Genomic DNA, 18,349 nt, shown 5'->3' with positions numbered 1-18,349 from the left:
CACTCTTGGACCGATCTTTCAAGGTGGTCTAAGTTAGTTTCCAATCGGACTGAACTTTAGTTCGCTCTGAAATTCCTCAGTCTGAATACAGTCCTGGTGGGAGCGTAACAACTGAACCAAAATGGCCACTGTAGCCGGTCATTAGCGGACAAACGTGGAGCAGCGATGCAACATCAGCGCATTAAAATGTGGTCATATGAATTATTAAAAGGACTTTTAACATGATATATATTGCTTTTACGCTGTTTTCCCAACAGTCTATCTGTCATAAGCAAACACTCATCAGAGTACCTTCTTAGCTGACGCCTCCTTGTTAACCGCCTTGCAGCATGCTTCTGCCGTACCAAAGCAGCAGACCATGACCATGACACAGACGTTCAAAACTGGTCAGTGAAATAAAAAGTTTGAAAAGGGAACTATACCGACAAGGATCAAAGCAAGTAGGTCTTCCATAATTTCTGCCTCTCGTTGCTTTGCTCTGCTCTTTTAATTCCTGGGAATTAACAAAAGAGATCTGTAGTCACGTGGGTTTATTTACAGGCTTATTTCGAAACAGAAATCTCTGGTAGACTAGACCGCAGTCTGAATACAGACCAAATGCAAGGTTCAGGACTCTGATCTGACCAAGGAACTTTTCCAGTTAGAATACACCCCTAAAATGAATTGGCTAGTGATTGGAAAAAAGAGTCTAAAAGAAAATATAGGAACACTTCAACCTAAAGGATAGATACAGAATACTACTGGTGGCACCCATAGTGATGATACTTTGTATTAGCCCTCTGCTAATATTCTAGTTAACACTGGCGGAGGTCAGTATGATGTCCTTAGGTTGAGGGGAGCAAAGAGGGCAGTCATGGAGTGAGCCACAGAAATATCAACGTGGAGTGTAAACTGTCAGTCTTTATCAGAGAACTTTGTCTTTCCCTGGAGACTCTATCCTCTAACAGAAGAATGACAAAGCTCATGGGAATTATGGAAGCCTCTCTTTCTCTCTTTGTTTCACAGACAGACTGACAGATCACAAATTCTCAACAATAGGGCCTATTTTAATACATTTTCTGTTGATACACAAGCCTGACTTAAAATAAACAACCTTTCTATTGCCTCATGCGCTCCTTTGGAGTCTCTCTTTTTTCTGACTCTGCTTTGCTGTTGCCACTCTTGTTATGCTGCATTGTTTTGGGGGATTTTCTTCTTTTTTTTCCTTCTTTTCCTTTTCTCTATTCTCAGGAGGAGCAGGAATGCTTTCCTGGGTGCAGTCAGTGATACAGCACAGAACAGCTCTTTCAGTTTCATTATATAAACAGCTTTGAAGCCTCTTCTTGCTCTCTCTGGTGTCTATGGCTAAGTGGCTTTTGGAAAGGACTTAGGACTGGAGAGACAAGGTGTTTGTCCTTGTATACCAGTTCCTCGTGTATGGGGGGTGGGGGTTGTGGCTTCACACTTATCAACAGTGCATTTACGTATATAGCTTATAACCACGGGTAGTTTTTTTTGTTTGTTTGTTTTAAGACAAGCAAACCTTTACAGCAACATTATTTAAACAGATGAAAGTATAGCCTTTTGGGTGACTTTGCCACCTACTCCACTGAAAATTGTGTTTTTTGTGTTTTTGACATGTTTTTGTAGCATTTTTGTCATGATTAGGGACATATATTAAGAAACTTTTGATTAAAATTGCATTTCAGAGTACGTGTGTATTCAAGTCTTTGTGAAGCAGAAATTGACAAAAAAAAAATGTTGTCAGACAAAAGCCTATTGCACTGTAGGTGCTACGATCAGTAGACCATAAGCTCCCTGCTTTGGTCCATTCCGATTCATCTACTTGCAGACAAAATAATCCATGTTTGTGAGCTGGTATCTGGCTCAAACTGTATGACTTGATAGTTCTAACATTGCTCTGCATTTTTTGCTACACTGGTAAAGTTGTGTTGGGGTTGTGGGAAGCTGTAAGCTAACAGAGGGTTGCAAATGTCCCACCCACAAGTCAGAGGCGAATACCTGATGAATTACTACAGCTCTGCAGAAAACATGTTCTAGAAAATGACAGTTTTTTTTTTAATTTGCCTAAAAATGGCAGATAATATAAAAAAAGAAACAAAAACATTTGGTAATGCTTTTACAATAGATCTAAAGATAAATGGAGTGGGACTAAGCATATTTGAGGGCGGTGACATTTTTTTAACACCTCCCCTACCCCCTACACATGTACACATACAGCTTTGTTTGCCCATAAGGGACCTTTGCATTTGCTTTGTTGTAGCTAGCTAAAGTCAGTATGATTGGTATTTTCAGTGGTAGAAACAGGAATTGCATGCATCCGGTCACCATACTCGTATAGAAGTTGCAATGGGAATGATCTGGGGCGTTGCATGGAACCAATGTCAAAACCCACCCATTTAAAAAGGCCTTACAACTGCCATGCGATATACAGTTCTCTCTCTCACTCCATTTCCTCCTCCGTTTCTCCATCTCTTTTTCTGCTCAGCACAGTGGGAGGGAGTTCTGTGTCCTAGGGATTACCTTGCCATCTCTTTTTTCTTGTCTTCTTTGTTTCCCCTTACTAAGCCTCCATCTAAGTCCTTTCCTTCCTCTGTGATCCTCCTCTTCTTGGTCCATCGCCACAGCACTTCCCTTACACAAATAAACTGCAGACACAGTGGTGACCTCAGCTGTAGAGGTAATGTATGGGACTGGCTCACCACTATTGTAGAACACAAAATACCTTTGATTGTTTGAACATTTATATTCTAAAAACAAGAATGAATCTTGCCAATTTTTTGAGACTGGATTAAAGCCATAAACAAAAAACTGTTGATTTCTTTTTTTCTTAAATTAATGGCGTGTGTTGACTTTTATTGATTAAGGTAGCTCCTTGATCTTGCTTTCATTTTGTCAATCTCCTCACTTCCCTCAATTTGTCTTAACATTAATTAGGAAATCCACTACTCCCGTTTGTCCTACTCTCCAGTGCCAATAATGCAAACCTTCAGCACTGCTTCCTGCAGGCGTTTCATTAAAGCACTAATAACACATTGCTAATTAGGTGACAAAAAGGTCTTTTTTATTGTGCTGATCAGCTGCTGAGATGAAGTCCTAAGAGGCTGATGTGGTGGTTGCCTCCGTTTGCTGGTATGTGTGCAAATGACCTATCCTACTATTGCTGGATTTTGGTTCAGTGTAATTCTTATTTTTTGCCTCTTTACTATGAACTGCAGTACAGTACAGTCTGATAAATGATGCTCTTTGCCAAAGCTTTACTTAGAAACTCTTCAGAATCTAAGAAAGAACTCAAGTATTGCAGCCAAAGCAAACTTTAACTTCAGAAAATTCAGAAAAACTAAAATATAAATATAAAAAACAATTAAGACCATAAAGTTTAAAAACCTTATAAAGTACAGTTTTATTTCCTTCTCAATAAAAACATGTGGGTATGCATTGTTAGAAAAAGTCATTTTCTCCTCAGTAAAGTGATGGCAGTAGAAAAGGCGCATTCTGCAGATTCATTTAGAGATCTCATCCTTTTCTGTATAACATGGTGGTGGAAGAATGATGGTTTGATGTTGTATTAAGGACACTAAGAAAGACGTGTTGCAGTAATTGAAATTACTTTTAACTCTAGCAAAGTTTGAACTTTAGGTCAAAAGGTCATCAAAGAGATACTAGGGATTCGGCATGATGGAATATTGGCTTATTGCAACTAACAAAAAACTTCTAGCTTTTCTAAAAGTTGTTGCAGAAACGATTTCTTTTTTTGTGCCTCTGATATCTTGGGTTAGTGTTTGTCATGTAAATCAATGAGATTTAATCTGCTATATTTCATAGAATTTGTGTGAATCAGTCATTGATGTCCTTTCTTCAGTTGGTGCAGACCTGATATGTAAAAAAAAAGTGTAATTTCTTTTTCTGCATGACTTCATATTGATGAGATGACCCAAAAACCTAAATACAAGATTCGATTTTTCCTATTGTTAATGTTTGAATAAAGTCAAGTTGTGTGTTTTTTTTTTTTTTTAGTTGTCACTAGTTTCCTATTTTCTTATTTTTCCATTTTCTTATTCTATATCAGCTTGTCCTTAAGCCACCTGAGGCACAGAATAAATAACATGGTGTAAATGAAATTTCCCGTGAAGCTTATTGATGTCATTAAAACTAGCATACTGAGGCTCAGAATCACTTTAGTCTTCATCAGACCAGTTGACATTTTACTGAATTAGCTGCTGTGGGTTTGGTGGTGGTGGTGAGGTATTATTTTGAATTCTACTTTTCACCAACGTACTCACAGGGTGAAATACTATCAATAGATTATGTTTTACTGACCTTTGATTGGCTTTCAAAACGCTAATATTTGTCACATATTTAATTTAACTCTTGTATGTTGGTTTTAAATAAGTTATGTTGTTACCATAATAAGAACTTTAATTGCAAAAAAAAAATCTTTGTAGTAGTCCATTTTAGTTGCATTTTGCCTTGCCATTTTCTAAAATACATGGATTTACTTTAGGATTTAGGGGTGTTTATATTTTATTTGTGTACAAAGAAAATGTTTTGTTAGTTTTAGCATATAGTAAGACGGAATTTCCTTTAAATATGCATTTTTAAGTTATTTTTATGCCTCTACAAAATGTGCAGAAGTACAGGAAAGTCCCAGTGTGTAATCTTTGTTGCCCTGATAACAAATGTGGCATAAAAATGAATAAAGTGAATTTTAAGGGTATTTTCACACTCAATGTTTTACTGTAATCTGCATCTATCAGCTGTTGCTAAAACAGAAGCTAAATTTTCCCCTTTTCCACATACATTACCAGCACTGTAGCATCTTCCCCTGTGCTGTGAGTTATGACAGTCCTGGCTTGTTTGTGTTTGAGTCAGTCAGTTCAGCGTGACTCGAGATCCGACACGCTTTGTAACTGTGGCGCCATTGCTGGCTTTTTGTTTCCTGATTTACTATGGCTGATGCCTCAAAAGCTAATGTAAGTAAGACTTCATAGCACAGCATGACAGCATGCCTCTCAGCCTTCCTCGCATTGCATCGAGCCAATGCAACATTATTTTAAGCCACAGGGTTTGTTAATATGTTGATAGAACATCATAAATGCATCAAAAGCTCCCTATTGTTGGTCATGTGTGTCATGATATGTTCTCATGCTTACATTTTCAGTCTTGCAAGAAGAAAAAGACTTCTAATGTTTCATGAAAAGTGTGCATGTCTCCTCTCAGTTTAGCAAGCTATGGAGGAAAGAAAACAAGAAAAACAAGGAAAATGGAAAGGAAAGCTGTTAATATTACTGAACCATAAAAGGTTTGGCCTGGGGTTGGAATGACTCAGTATACAAGGTTCTTTAGCGCTGTTGCTGCGAGGATAAACATAACTTACATCAGCCCTTCGCTTGTACAGGAGATTTCCTCTCCTGGCATTTATAACCTTAACACTCTCACTGTACTGTGATACTAATACAAACTGCACACAAAAGGGTTTTTACTCCTTCAAAATGACTTGTGTTCCCACACTAACACTAGAGAGCACATGAGACTTTCTGTTTTTTTTTCTCAATTACCAATAATGACAGTGGATGATGTTGCTTCTTTTCTCATGTCCAGCCTTTACTTGGGTTTGCTGAATGGATTTATATCATTATAAATGAAAAATCACATTTGACAGTAATATCAGTCTGATGGTGTGTTTGTCCGGCGTGTGTTCTCTTTTTCCAGATCATCACTCAGTATGTTTACAAGCTGTTGGAGGATCAGTGTAAGCTGAAAAAAGAAGTCATACCAGTGAGTACGCAAAGTGAAAAAAAGTCTCTTTTCTCTTTGATATTGAAGATTAAAGGGATTATTAAATATGACAATGGATGTAAATGATTTGGCTTTATGGCATTATTATGGCATTGAGGGTTCTGTGAAGACCGACTGTTTAAAGGTGGATTTTGAGAACCCAGTTCTCTGTCAGTCTTTGTCTTTCTTTTGCAGTCCCTCATTTCTTTCTTACTCCCTGTTTTTTTCCTTTCCTCTGCACACATCCTTTGTGCAAAAGTGTCTCCTCTACAAATTAACTGTATTGTGATGTGTCATTTCAAAGAGGCACAGCATGCTGATGCTTAATCTGTTTTGCATTCAGTTGCTCTGAGGGAGACCTTCTACTCTGCCATTGTGGAGTTCTTCTTTGCCCAGCTCATCCAGGCTTAGAGCATACATTTGATCCCTTTTTATTTATTGTTGGAAGCATATTTGTCCCTCTTTTTGCCCCCTTGTACATCGTCATCCCCTTTTTTTCTCCTCTTAAAAGTTGTGATCATTTTTCAGACTGGGTTTATGGCTACGTTGGGCAGCACCAGTGTTTAGAAGCATGCCAGAGTTAGCTCACGCACTAACAGTGTCCATAAATCACAGAGCCGGAGTCAGCGCCTTTCATTAGCCCCCATACACTTTTACTGGTTTATCTGCTTGGCCTACTTATCTCATTATTCCTCTGGAAAATTGGTCTCTTATGCTTTTTTTGCTGCCCACCCGCCCGCAAGTATGTGGAGTGTGCGCGTGTATTTTAGTGTGTTAGTGGTAGGTCCGTCCACCTGCGTGGCATTGAACTTGTGACCACAGATTTTAAGAAGATTAACCGCAGCCAAGTATAGGGAGAAGGAATGAAGGAGCACAGGAGAATAAAGGGTAAGATTTTGTCCCCCACTTGGCCCTCTTTGTCTGTTTGGATTAAGTTCTTGCAGCTGCCACCCTTGGCTTTTATGGACACTGTCTCCTTAGTGATTCTTCTAAGCATGCTTGGGAGGGTTGTAAAGATGCATCGGATGGGAATGGAGGGCATGCAAATTCACAAAACACATAGCTACTCTATGTGTTTCTCTTTTGGTCTGCCTTTCTTTTGATAACACAAAGACTGTTTTCCGTGTAGTGGTTATTAAAATCAGTGAGTCCAAAGAACCAAAGCTGGATCGGGCAGAACTCCTGGACATTCTGCACACTATAAATAAATATAAATACTAAAAAGCTATTCTTTGCAGCAGTAGTTTTCAAAATTATAATTATAGAGTCGTCGTGCAATAATTTTGTGGATTGTACCCATTGACTGAAATCCATCCTGTCTGTTGCTCGTTATTCAGGTGGATGCATCCGACGGTGAACCCACTAGTTTTATTTACATGAGCACAGATGCCTTGACTAATCCATCCAAGTTGCTGATCCTGATCCAGGGTAGTGGTGTGGTGCGAGCGGGTCAATGGGCACGAAGACTGATCATCAACCAGGACCTGAACTCTGGAACACAAATTCCCTTTATTGAGAGAGCTATGGAGGTAAGTAATCATTGTGTTCTATAAAACTGAGCAAAGCTCTATTAGATTCCAGTTCATCTGTTCAACCCGTGTCCATATTGATTTCACTGGATACCTAGGGTGCATTCACACTGGTGAGTTTGAGTTGCGTCAGGGTACTTGGGTAGTTCGCTTAGTACGACAATTGTGAGAGCACAACTGAATTCTTAAAAACCTGAAGAAGTGAAATTCCCGAAAATTTTTGGAAAAGATCACACAGGCCAGAAGTGGGGTAGTGAGGAGGTACAGGCACTTGGCACTATGAAATAATTAAAGGATTAGCAGGAGTAGCCGGTTTTCTTCTTTGTGCTTTTTCATCCAGTGACAGTCAGGCAACATCACCCTCAAGTGAGCAGCGTTTGGAACTGCATGATTTTTTTTGTTCTTCACAGTTTTGTCTACATCAGACTTTGGTTCTGTTCTGTGTGTAAGCAAACCAACCTGTAAATGTAACTGGATGTAATACTTCTTTTCAAACAGATTTTGTGGGTCTATCCTGGCCTGGGGTGAGCTTTAGCTTCTTTCTATTGTAAAAGAACTACCATCTTGGTTCTGTGGGAGCAAATGTGAGCTTATGTGTTTGTTTTGGTTTCACGAGAGCTGGTTTTAACTCAAACTCTTTTGTGTTTCTGTACAGTATAGCTGAGTTTTGAGAATGAATGGAATTATTTGGCTTATAATTCTCAGTGGGTTCACCAGTAACTTTTGTTTTGGCATGCTTTATTACCATAGACACTGATGAGCTGTTAACTTAATTCAGCTTAAATTCATTGTATAATTCACACTAGTGTGAAGCGGGAGGAACAGTTTGCCTCGGGGTCATAGCAGAAATTACATGACAATGAACAATTTAACACTCCAGAGCATCACATTATCCCAGGGGCAAAAACTAAGACATTTATTCACAGGTGTAAACCCAAACTCATATACTGAAGCGATACTTTAACACTATATAGTCTTCAGCCAAGAACTAAATCTTATATTGTCATGTCAGCGAAATGAAAAATATTTGTCAAAGTGGTCATTATCATCCAAGAAAACCTTGATATTGGCTTCTAAAGCAAGATTCCTCAATGCATTCAAGAGTGAGAGCTGAAACAGAGAAGAAAATAATGCAATATGCAATACAGATGATGCTCTCCTCTTTTTCTACCATAAGATCACCAACAATCGTGCTTATCTCTTTGTCAGCAAGAAAAGGTGCTTCTCCCGGTCTTATTATTGTCATCCCAATTGCTGTTCTCATTTGTCAGCATGACCAGGACTATCTGTGTAATTTCATTGGCCTGCTGTTCATATAAACTTTTGAGAGAATTTGCTCCGCTTCTTTCCCTGATTTCATCATTTTATCCAACTGAATATCATAAAGTCTTTACCTGTTGTGGAAGGCTCTCTTCAGCTGTGTACAACAGTAAAGGTTAGTGCTGCACATGTGTGTCCATGTGTGTAAACAGGAAGGTTTCAGCTACTCCAAAACTGCCTTCTCGAGTTACCCTGGCTGTTCTTACAGTGGGAGAAGACAGCCTTGTGCTGCACAGAGGCGAAGTGACAGCTTAGATATAGAGAACTTGCTGTGTGTAGTGTGAGTGCTGCTCATTCATCACTGTAAAAAAGAAATTGTGTTCTTGTACCCTGACAAGCCATTTTCCAGACACATACTACACACGCCGGCCTTGTAGGCTTTGCTCTGGAAAGACATCCGCACACATTTACAGTCAACTCATGCTGTCTGCATCTGTTATAAACATGTTTGTGCTTTATTATGTCATACCATGGAATTTGTTTTGATGTCATTTGAAGCGTGTGTGGAAAAAGGCAGCTGCTACGCAGAACATATAGTTTTGTTGCTGAACAAATTAGTTCATTTATTTAGAGCAATAAATAAAATACCCCTTTTTAATAGGTGCGCATTTAATATAGTGTGTATTTTTGCTGCTTGAATTTTATAGAAATCATTTGAATATTTTATTTTTTATTCCAACATTAAATTTATATTCAGTACAATGTTTTGAAGAGGATTTTTTATATAAAGAAAAAATGGTTTGTAAAAAAAAAAGCTAATTACACCATGACAGCTTAACATTACATAATATGTGCCTAAGAATGAATCTTAAAGCTTTTGTATAGTGAGATTATAACCAAAAACCAAAAAGCCAAATCAAAAAATCAAAACTAAATCCAGCTTTTTAATTTAAACATTACATATAAATGTCGGTTTAGGCAACTTGATTTAAAAAGGTGATTTGGTTATGACCTTTTTTTAAATTTTTAATCCGTTAAATTTAGATTTGTACAAGATTTAAATTTTTACCCTGACAGGTGAATACCATCTTTGTTTTTAAATATATGTACCTCAATATTTAATAAGAAAACCCAAGTAAAGTAATCGGTCTTCCCTCAGTTTTAAATATATATACATATATTTTTTCAAAATGAGCGGTTTTACCAAATTGTCCATTACTCATCCCTAGTCTGACTCCTTGTATGGTACATTGAGATTTACCGTTTAAATACTGTAGTGATTTGTTGGAGGAAACTGAAATTAACAAAAATCTTCCACCGTTCTTTGGAAAAAAAATAACATAAAAATGCAAGTACTGCTAAAAAGTATTTTTAATTAACTTGATCATAAATCTTTATTAAGTTGGCAATGATTCACCTTCATTTCTGGTCACTGGTTAATGAGATCGGGAGCTGTCTGTCAGCCTGAACTCACAAAGACCAAAGGAATGGAAATGATTCAGAAAGCAAAATCAGTCTCAAAATTATGATCGTACTTTGATCATGCTCAAAATTGAAAAGTTTCTATATTTTGTGGATCATTTTTTCTAAACAAGAAATCACACAATAAGCTGTCTTTCACCATGTGGTTGACACAACACAGTGAAGATTAGAAAAACATGCTTTATAGTAAACAGTGGCCCCAAAACTTGCATGAGAGAAAAATTTGTCCATAAAACAGACACTAAGCTGGTTTGATGTTGTGACTTGACAGATGCAGGTGTCTTTCTGCTTTTATTTGGGCTCAAAACTGCTACAAGGTCTTCTAAATGAAAGTTAGCATTATTGAGCAGGGGAAGACAAGGAAGCTGTAATTAATCTCACCGACTGTCCCTGAGTTTCAACCGATCTTATTATGTTTTATAACTTTTACACACACACACACACACACACACCCCCACCCACCCACACACAAAAAGTAAATGTTGCCTTTGCTGATGTTTCAGACCGTTTGGCCAAATCCGAAGTCTTCCCCTACCTGTATTGCTTCTCCTTTACCCTACATTTATCCCTCTAAACGGAGAGCTAAATGTAATCACATGTACTCACCGCATATTTTGCACGTAGAGCCCAAAAACAGACTGGAAAACTTGCGTAGCGACTTGTGAACACAATAGTTTTGGAAGCCCAATACGTGTGTCTACATAGACTTTTTATTAAAAGTAGTCGCTCAAGCGAGCATTTCCAAGCCTGGTGTGATCATAGCATAACAGAAATTGGTGATGTAGCAGAGCAAGCCACACTTTCATTTTGTTAGGAATATGCCAGCTTACTACAACTTGACAGAATAAGGGGAGGCCGTATCTATCTGAGTGTATTGATAGTATTGATACGAAGGTGAAGCATTGATGCTAAGTGATGAGATTGATACTTTTGTCATAGTTTTTCTTGAACACATATGGTAAAGGGGTGGCATCTATCTGTCTGTAGTGTTGCCAGATTGGGCAAAAAAACAGCCTAATTTGAGTAAATATCTGCCCAATTTTTGTGGGAAACTCCCCAATCTGGCAACATTGTCTCTGTGTAAACATTAAAACACACCCCCCCTTATTTCTCAATACTGCTTACACCTTGCCCCTCCCCTCCATGCTTTATTGGAGATCGGTCATTGAAAAGCCACATATTTGCACTAATGGCAGGATTTTTTGTTGTTGTGTTTTTTTTAATAATTAATTAATTAATTAATTTTATATTTATTTGAGTGTTGTTTTTGTTTACATTTTCCCTAGGGACTTTGATATCTATTACTGTTTTTTTAAATATAGGTTCTTTTATAACTACATTTTTGTTACAGTTTTACTTTTTTTGTTTTGCACTAATAACTGTTTTCTTTTTCTACTTATTATTATTGTATTATGCCACTATTAATTGCATGTTTTATATTTGATGTATGTTCAGTTCAGATTAATTTAATTAGCTAATATGCTTTTTATTTTTCTCTGCACAGTATTTTATTATACACTAAATTAAGAAAAAATGTGGTTATCTATGAAATAGTCCTATAATACAACATTTCAAGAAATAATCATTGGTATCAGTATTGATATTGACTATAATAGCCCTGTAATTACTTGGTATCCGATTAATACCCAAGTTCCCAGTATCGCCTACTCATAGTGAGCATACAAATTTCTGCTACTGTACGCTCGATAATTATTAGTTGATAGACATAGTCTGTCAACTTACATGAAAGGGCCAACCCACAAATATGAGCTCACTCATATGCAATGCACATGTGAAAAAGTATTTTTATTAAGATCATGACACAATCAAGCAGATCTCCAGATTAATTAAATGAGTGGGCTAGAATGGACCATCAGCAATATGATGTCAAACAAATGACAACATAAGGAAAGAACAACGTCATGTAACTAAACCAAAACTAGAACTAGAAAATAATAGCAACAAAAAGAAAGAACTCCCACAATGCACCTTGCCCAGATAATGCCTTCTGTGGGCTAGGTTAGTAAAAAAATAGTTACTGCATTGGGCTTTTTTGTCATTTTAATTCCGATTTGTAAAAAAAAAAAAAGTTTCAGAGTAATGATGTTAAACAGGTTGGACACCACTAATGAAAAGAAACTCAGGGTAGAAACAAAAACCCGGATCAGACATAACATTAACATCATACACTGATGTCATTTTTTAGTATATCTTTGTTCCAGTCATCATCGCACTCATTAGTGATTTTACATATTGCAACTTTTCTTCATATTTTTCAGCCTTATGTTGAGATTATGTACACACAGATGTGTGTAGAGGAAACATGCATAGCAGGAAACACATCAAAACAGGCAAAGGCTTTACTAGTGACATCTGGCACTGTGTGCATACTGCCATAGCAGTAGTAGGAAATTTTTTGCTGGGTGTGCAGGTCTGTTGCATGTTGTGTTTGTGTATGAATGTGTGCATGTGGAAGTGGTGCTATTCCCCTAGCCTTTAGGTAAAATGACAGGTGAGAGCAGGTTGCTGCGGCAACATCCAGAATTCCGGAGAAGAAGAGTCTTGAGATAGGAAGCGGGGGTGTTGCGGTGCAGAGAGGGAGAAGGGTTATGACTGTTTGGAAGGGGACAGAAGAGGAAAGTAGTACAGCAAGAACTGCTTCTGGAAGAGAGAAATGAGAGGAGGATGAGGGAGTGACTGCAAATGGGGTAGGACTGGCAGAGGGGATATGGGAGTATTGAGAGACGGCAGGCTGAAGGCAGGCTTCTGACAGCTCTACTACTGGGAGAGGGCCTCTTAATGACAGCTTATTCCTTCATGATTTCAATTCCTGACAGTCGACAGGTCTGCTTGTTGCATCATGGCAGCTGTATCATTACCTTCTGGCCCTGTCAATGCTCTGCATCCTGAGACTGAGCTGGGGGTGGAGGATGAGTGCCACGGGGCTCTGGAGGGGAGGGGAGTGAAGCCTGTGAGGTTACAGTTTGAATAATTAAGGAAGGAGCAAAGTTTGAATATTGAAAGGTTGGATTATTAGTTTTTGTTACTCCCGGTGAAAGAAAAGTGCTCTGAACTTTTGTTGGTTTGTGTCCCCTTAAGGACTGCTGCAAGACCTTTTCTTTTCTGTGATAATTTCCCTCATCAAACAAACATCAAAAATTCTATCCTATGCTTTTAAACTTTGAGGTTTTTTTTCTTTAAATCATTTATCAACCACATTTAGAAATGTTTCCGTTGATATGTCTTGTGTTTGTTGGGTGTAAATCCTAATTTCCATTATAGTAGTTTTTAGCTATACAGGTTTTACTGCTGAACTTCTGGGGAGTCTTCAGTTTGGTGAAATACTTTGTCCAATCTCTCTTATAGTGCTCTGACGCTCATTCAACAAGTTTGTTTCTCTCAAGTCCAATTTGTTAGTGGCACACACACACAAGAGCCAACAGCATTATGGTCTGTGCCCAACAGCTTTAATACAAAAACAGATCTGTGGCTGCTGTCACCCTTTTTCTTTCCATTTCACACAAGTTCTTTTCTCTAACTCTCTTGATAGCAAGTCAGGCCAGTTGCTGGAAACTTACAGAAAAGAAAAGGGGGTTGTGGTGTTTTCAGAAGTGTGTCAAAAGCCTTGGGGTTTCTATCTGTCCAGAATTTCAATTGGAGCCTGAAAAGGGACAGACAAACTCAAACACAAAAATCCACAGCTAATTTTTGTCAAACACCCCCCACCCCCTTTTTTTCTTGTATTTTCCTGATGTCTTCCTTAACATCAGCTGGGCTCTCAATCATCTTTCTGCGGTGGCCTTGTTTGCCACAAAGAAAGTTTTCCTCCCTATCACTCAACTTCTGCTGTCTCCCCGTTTCTCTTTAGTTCACTTATTCCGCCTTAAGCTACGACTTTACTCTTTTTGTGAAATTTTCAATGTGCAAGTATCGCCTATTGATAGCAATGTATGGACAAAGTAGGTTAAGCCCATCTGGGGGCATCAGGTGGCTTCAGGTATCATTTTATCTTGCCAGAGGACATGTGTGTGTCTGTGTAAAGGTTAGAAAATGCTCTTGCCTTGCCCCGGTCTTGTAATAGTAACCCTGCAAGCAACGCACACACAGGCATTTGCACATCTCCAAGCGGGAAGGTCCCAGCACATCCCACAGCTCAGATCAATGCACTTGACACCTTCAAAGGCGGGTGTGGGGCCTGGACTTGCTCTGGGGTTAAACCTCTTTTAAATAGCCTCCCGCGGGAAGGCAGCTGTCAATAACCCACCATAATTACTGGGGCCAGGCCGCCAAGGGCTCGGCTGCACGGGCCAAATTAAAAATTGATCAGAAGGAGAGAAAACATTATTTTGTGGTGGTATTCCCCTGTCCTAACAGCACTGCTGCTGCTGTATGTGAAATTACGTCAGCTGACATCCAAGGTAGACACCCAAATAACTTCTTTATATTCAATCGACTAATCAAGTAATATTTCTGTTGCTGAAATAAAAATGCTTATGAAGGCTTTCATGGTCTGCCTTCATGTTGTAAGTGAGAGTGTGGTTGTTCTCACAGCATAAGAATGTAGCTGATTGTTATGTGCTTCAGGTAATCATACATCATCCCCTATCTGTGTAGTATATGCACACCTTGCAGCAATTTATTGATTGTAGTGTCATTGAGTTTGTCTTGGTGGGGGGGTGGTGGGGTGTATTTGTTAGTTTGAGAATGATATGAAGAAGATATGTTCATCCTCAGGCCAGGGAAATACAGAGGCTATTGTTTCACGAGACATTGATGAATGGGCAGAAGGGTTCACGTCTGATAAAAGATTCTATCATTTGGTTTTTAATCATTATTTTTTGTACGTTTTTGTCTGTGTTTGCGTCTAAGACACTTTCTACAAGTTGTGTTAGAATCTTTTTTTTTGTTTGCTTAATATCCAATAGCAGTTGGCATTTGGAACCCAAAATCTAGAATTCATGTAAATTTTAAGATGGAAAATTGACATTCTTTACAATGCATGTGAAAAGGCTGTTTTATATTTGTAGAACAACATAATCAAAACATATTTTTCTCTTAAACACTTTTGGATTTTCATAATTTCACAACACAAGTGCGGTTTCAATCTTATTTTGTAAATTATTGTGCTTATATTTTACTAATGTATGCACCCAGGACACTTCATATTATGTTGAATCCTAACCAGAAAAATGTCTACTCTCAAAAAAATAGTTTTGCCAGATATTGACAATAGTACTGACTTTAAAAAGGTCATTTTTATTACTTGTATTATACTGTATCCAAATCTGTAGAGCTCTGATTTAATAGATTTATTTTTTTCTGTGCAGGTAAATAGAAATTTTTGCTCAGTTATTGGACATATAATAAAAAATAAATAAATAAAATAACTTGTTAACTTTGTCTGAGCTAAGTCGTCAACTTTATTGGATTTGTCAAGGTCTTAAGCTTAATGTCATGTATTAATATGTTGCACTGTTGTGTCAAATGTTGGAGAATTGCTTCTATATTTTCAGAAATGTTAAAAGCAAACTTAGTATTAAAAGGAAAAGCCCTGACTTGTCTTATACAGGAGCAGATGGACACTCAAACACATACACGCACTTTGTCTCTCAAAGCAAAATGGAACCAAAAAAAAGGATAGAAAACAAAGGGAAACGAGAGAACAACGGGGTACATAACTCTTAAGTTCATATTCATTAGCCCTTGTGTGATAATTGACTTTTTTCCTCTTGAAATTAACAAATTATATGATCAAAAAGGCTTTGTTTCTATGTGTAAGTGTCTGTTTGTGTGTGTAGCGGGTAGTAGGTCATTTGCAGCTGCAGGCTGTGTGTGTGTGTCCCAATGGGAAGGTCTTGTTTAGTCTCTCTGCCAGAGGGCCCCAGGCACTGTGTGGTGGATACCTCTTCGCTCTCTCATTGGGAACACTTTTCTACGGCCAATATGCACATACTCACACACAGGAAGACGCACACAAAAACACCTCAATAAACCTTTGGACCACCCTTCCCCTCTCTTTCTTTAGGAATATGCGTCGACTTCTGCATTTGCTTTAGATAATTATACAGATAAGTTTTTTAACAATTTTTTTAAATCCTTCTCTGCATTTAGCCTTTTCCCCAGCATGCTCATTGAGGTTAAACATGCTAAATGTTGAATTCTACAAAGATATTTAAATTATTTTTACAGAAAAAGTATTGAGCTGCAGGTGAGCCTCTACGGATTTTCACTGCACAACACAAAACCAAAAAAAAGATGCTCCCAAACACCCACACAACTAAATACGGCAAAACTTTTGAGGTTATAGTTGAAAGTAATTGTAAAATCTTCGGCACAAGTGTCAAGCTCCTGGGCAGCATGGGCAGCACTTTGATCGATGAGAGGAAACTTGGTGTTTAAATAGGGGTTACAAGGGTTTTAGAGGTACATTAGGGTTACAGGTAAACATCAGCAAATCTCTTTTATTTATTAGTTAATACTGACCCTGAGGGTAAGGAATAAAAATGGAAGCCGCATTGGTACTCGAGTTCTCCTTCTGAACAAATGTACATATAGAGAAAATAGTTGTTTATTTATTTGGATTTGAGCCATAATTCAGTTGAAATATGCAGTCCAAACGCTTTCCAAAAATGTCTCCCAGTGGACAATTTGTCTCGTACATATGATTACTGTTTGTTTTTTGTTAAATCAGAGTCTGCTTTATTTTTCCAGACCTTTGCAAAACCAGGGACTAAACAGGAACTTGTTACTTTTGAACAAAAAATGCTTTTGAGACTGATATTGTTTAGCAACTGACCATTGAAGCTCAGTGGTCTGTTTTACAGACCAGAGTTTCAGTCATTTCATATTTCTAATACCACAAACTTTTGACTGTCAAAACTTTAGGACTTTTTTCTGTTAAAGAAAAGACATTTAAAATATTCTCTGTGATTAGAAAGATAAAATTGTTCCTGTATTTTCAAACTATGGGTGTAAATTTTGGGATTTTTTGTCTAAATTAAAAAAAGAGCACCCAACTGCAAGCAAAAGTAACCTGTCTTTTTAGCCAGCTTTCCAAAATTGCTGTGTCATATTATTCAGCTATGAGAATGAATCTGTAACATATTCACTTTAAATCTCGTCTAGTTATATGCAAATAGTATTTTTTTTACAGGCTATGCTTTTTAGGAAAGCAAAGTAAAAAGAAAAAAAAGCGACAGTCGTACAAGTGTAGACATTTTTTGTTAACGACAGTCGAAAAGTTTCTCACTCCTTTCTGGGCATGGTTCTGTGCCCAAAAAAATGCTGACATCAGGAACTGAATTGCCTTACTGCCCATCAAGCAATTTAATGCACACTTGTCTTAGTCATTGTGTGTCCATTTTTTCCCTATGGAACTTGTCCTCAGTTTCATCACCACATTATGTGTTTGGTTTGCTTTGCCTGCTCTTTATCTACTGCTATGGAGCTCATGATATGTGTTATTATCCCACTGTATACTGACAGCTAATATCTTAAGCCCCTCTGGAACACACTACGCTAGGCTTGGCTGACTTGTTTGCACTAATGTCAAGTTTTAATGGTTAGCAGGCGGTTACCATATGCCACCGTGCTGCTGTCGCCCCCGATGTCAGTCAAACGAATGTCATCCAACACTCACAAGGCAGCACCACTGAGGAAAGCAGTGATAAAACACAAACACATACACAAAGTCACAGACACACAGCTGTGAAAGAGAAAGCTCACCATCTTTTAATAAGGTTTCATGTATCATGAAATAAGTCCTTGGTGCTTCTTTGAACTTTTTATGTACAACCTCGGGTGGAGAACAAAACATCACATACACAGGAAAAAGTTTAGTTCTGTAGTCAAGGTGGAGGAAAATTAAACATAATTTAACATTGAAACATGGCGCAGCATCTCATTATTTAAATGCAGAATTCCACTCCAATGTTTTCCTTGTAAATGAGAACTAGTTCTCAAATGGATTCTCTAGATAAATAAAGGTTATTAACTGTGGTAACAATATTAATTAGTCAAAAAATGACATGAATCTGTGATTGTCTTGTGGTAAACACTTAAACTAAAATAATTTTATTGTTTTTTGTTTTTTGTTGGCTTATTATATCATTTGCTGCAGTGGTTACTCCTTTTTCCAATGCTGTGTGAGTTTGTAAAGGTTAGCTTCTGTCCCTGCAGTATTTCAATTAGGGGCTTTTATTAACAGAAATTTGTAAAATTTGTAATTAGTTTTGCTCACTTTGAAAACAGTTTTTGTATTTTGACTTACCCAAGCTTTGCCGGAAATGTTTTAAACCTTT

The 18,349-nt window shown here is 37.8% G+C and overlaps 1 protein-coding gene across 4 annotated transcripts in view; it reads left to right on the top strand.

The window, feature by feature from the left end:
• fam172a (family with sequence similarity 172 member A) overlaps window positions 1-18,349 on the top strand; it is a 146,155-nt gene that overhangs the window by 14,330 nt on the left and 113,476 nt on the right. For all 4 annotated transcript variants that reach the window (XM_036213588.1, XM_024275667.2, XM_036213587.1 and 1 more), the window contains 2 exons: window positions 5,713-5,778; window positions 7,116-7,307. In XM_036213588.1, the coding sequence (XP_036069481.1) occupies window positions 5,713-5,778; window positions 7,116-7,307 (258 nt within the window). The remainder of the gene's footprint in view (window positions 1-5,712; window positions 5,779-7,115; window positions 7,308-18,349) is intronic.

The sequence above is a fragment of the Oryzias melastigma genome, linkage group LG9 (genome assembly GCF_002922805.2).
Source record: "Oryzias melastigma strain HK-1 linkage group LG9, ASM292280v2, whole genome shotgun sequence".
In the NCBI taxonomy this organism is placed as follows: Eukaryota; Metazoa; Chordata; class Actinopteri; order Beloniformes; family Adrianichthyidae; genus Oryzias; species Oryzias melastigma.
This window is presented reverse-complemented; position numbering and strand designations above follow the sequence as displayed.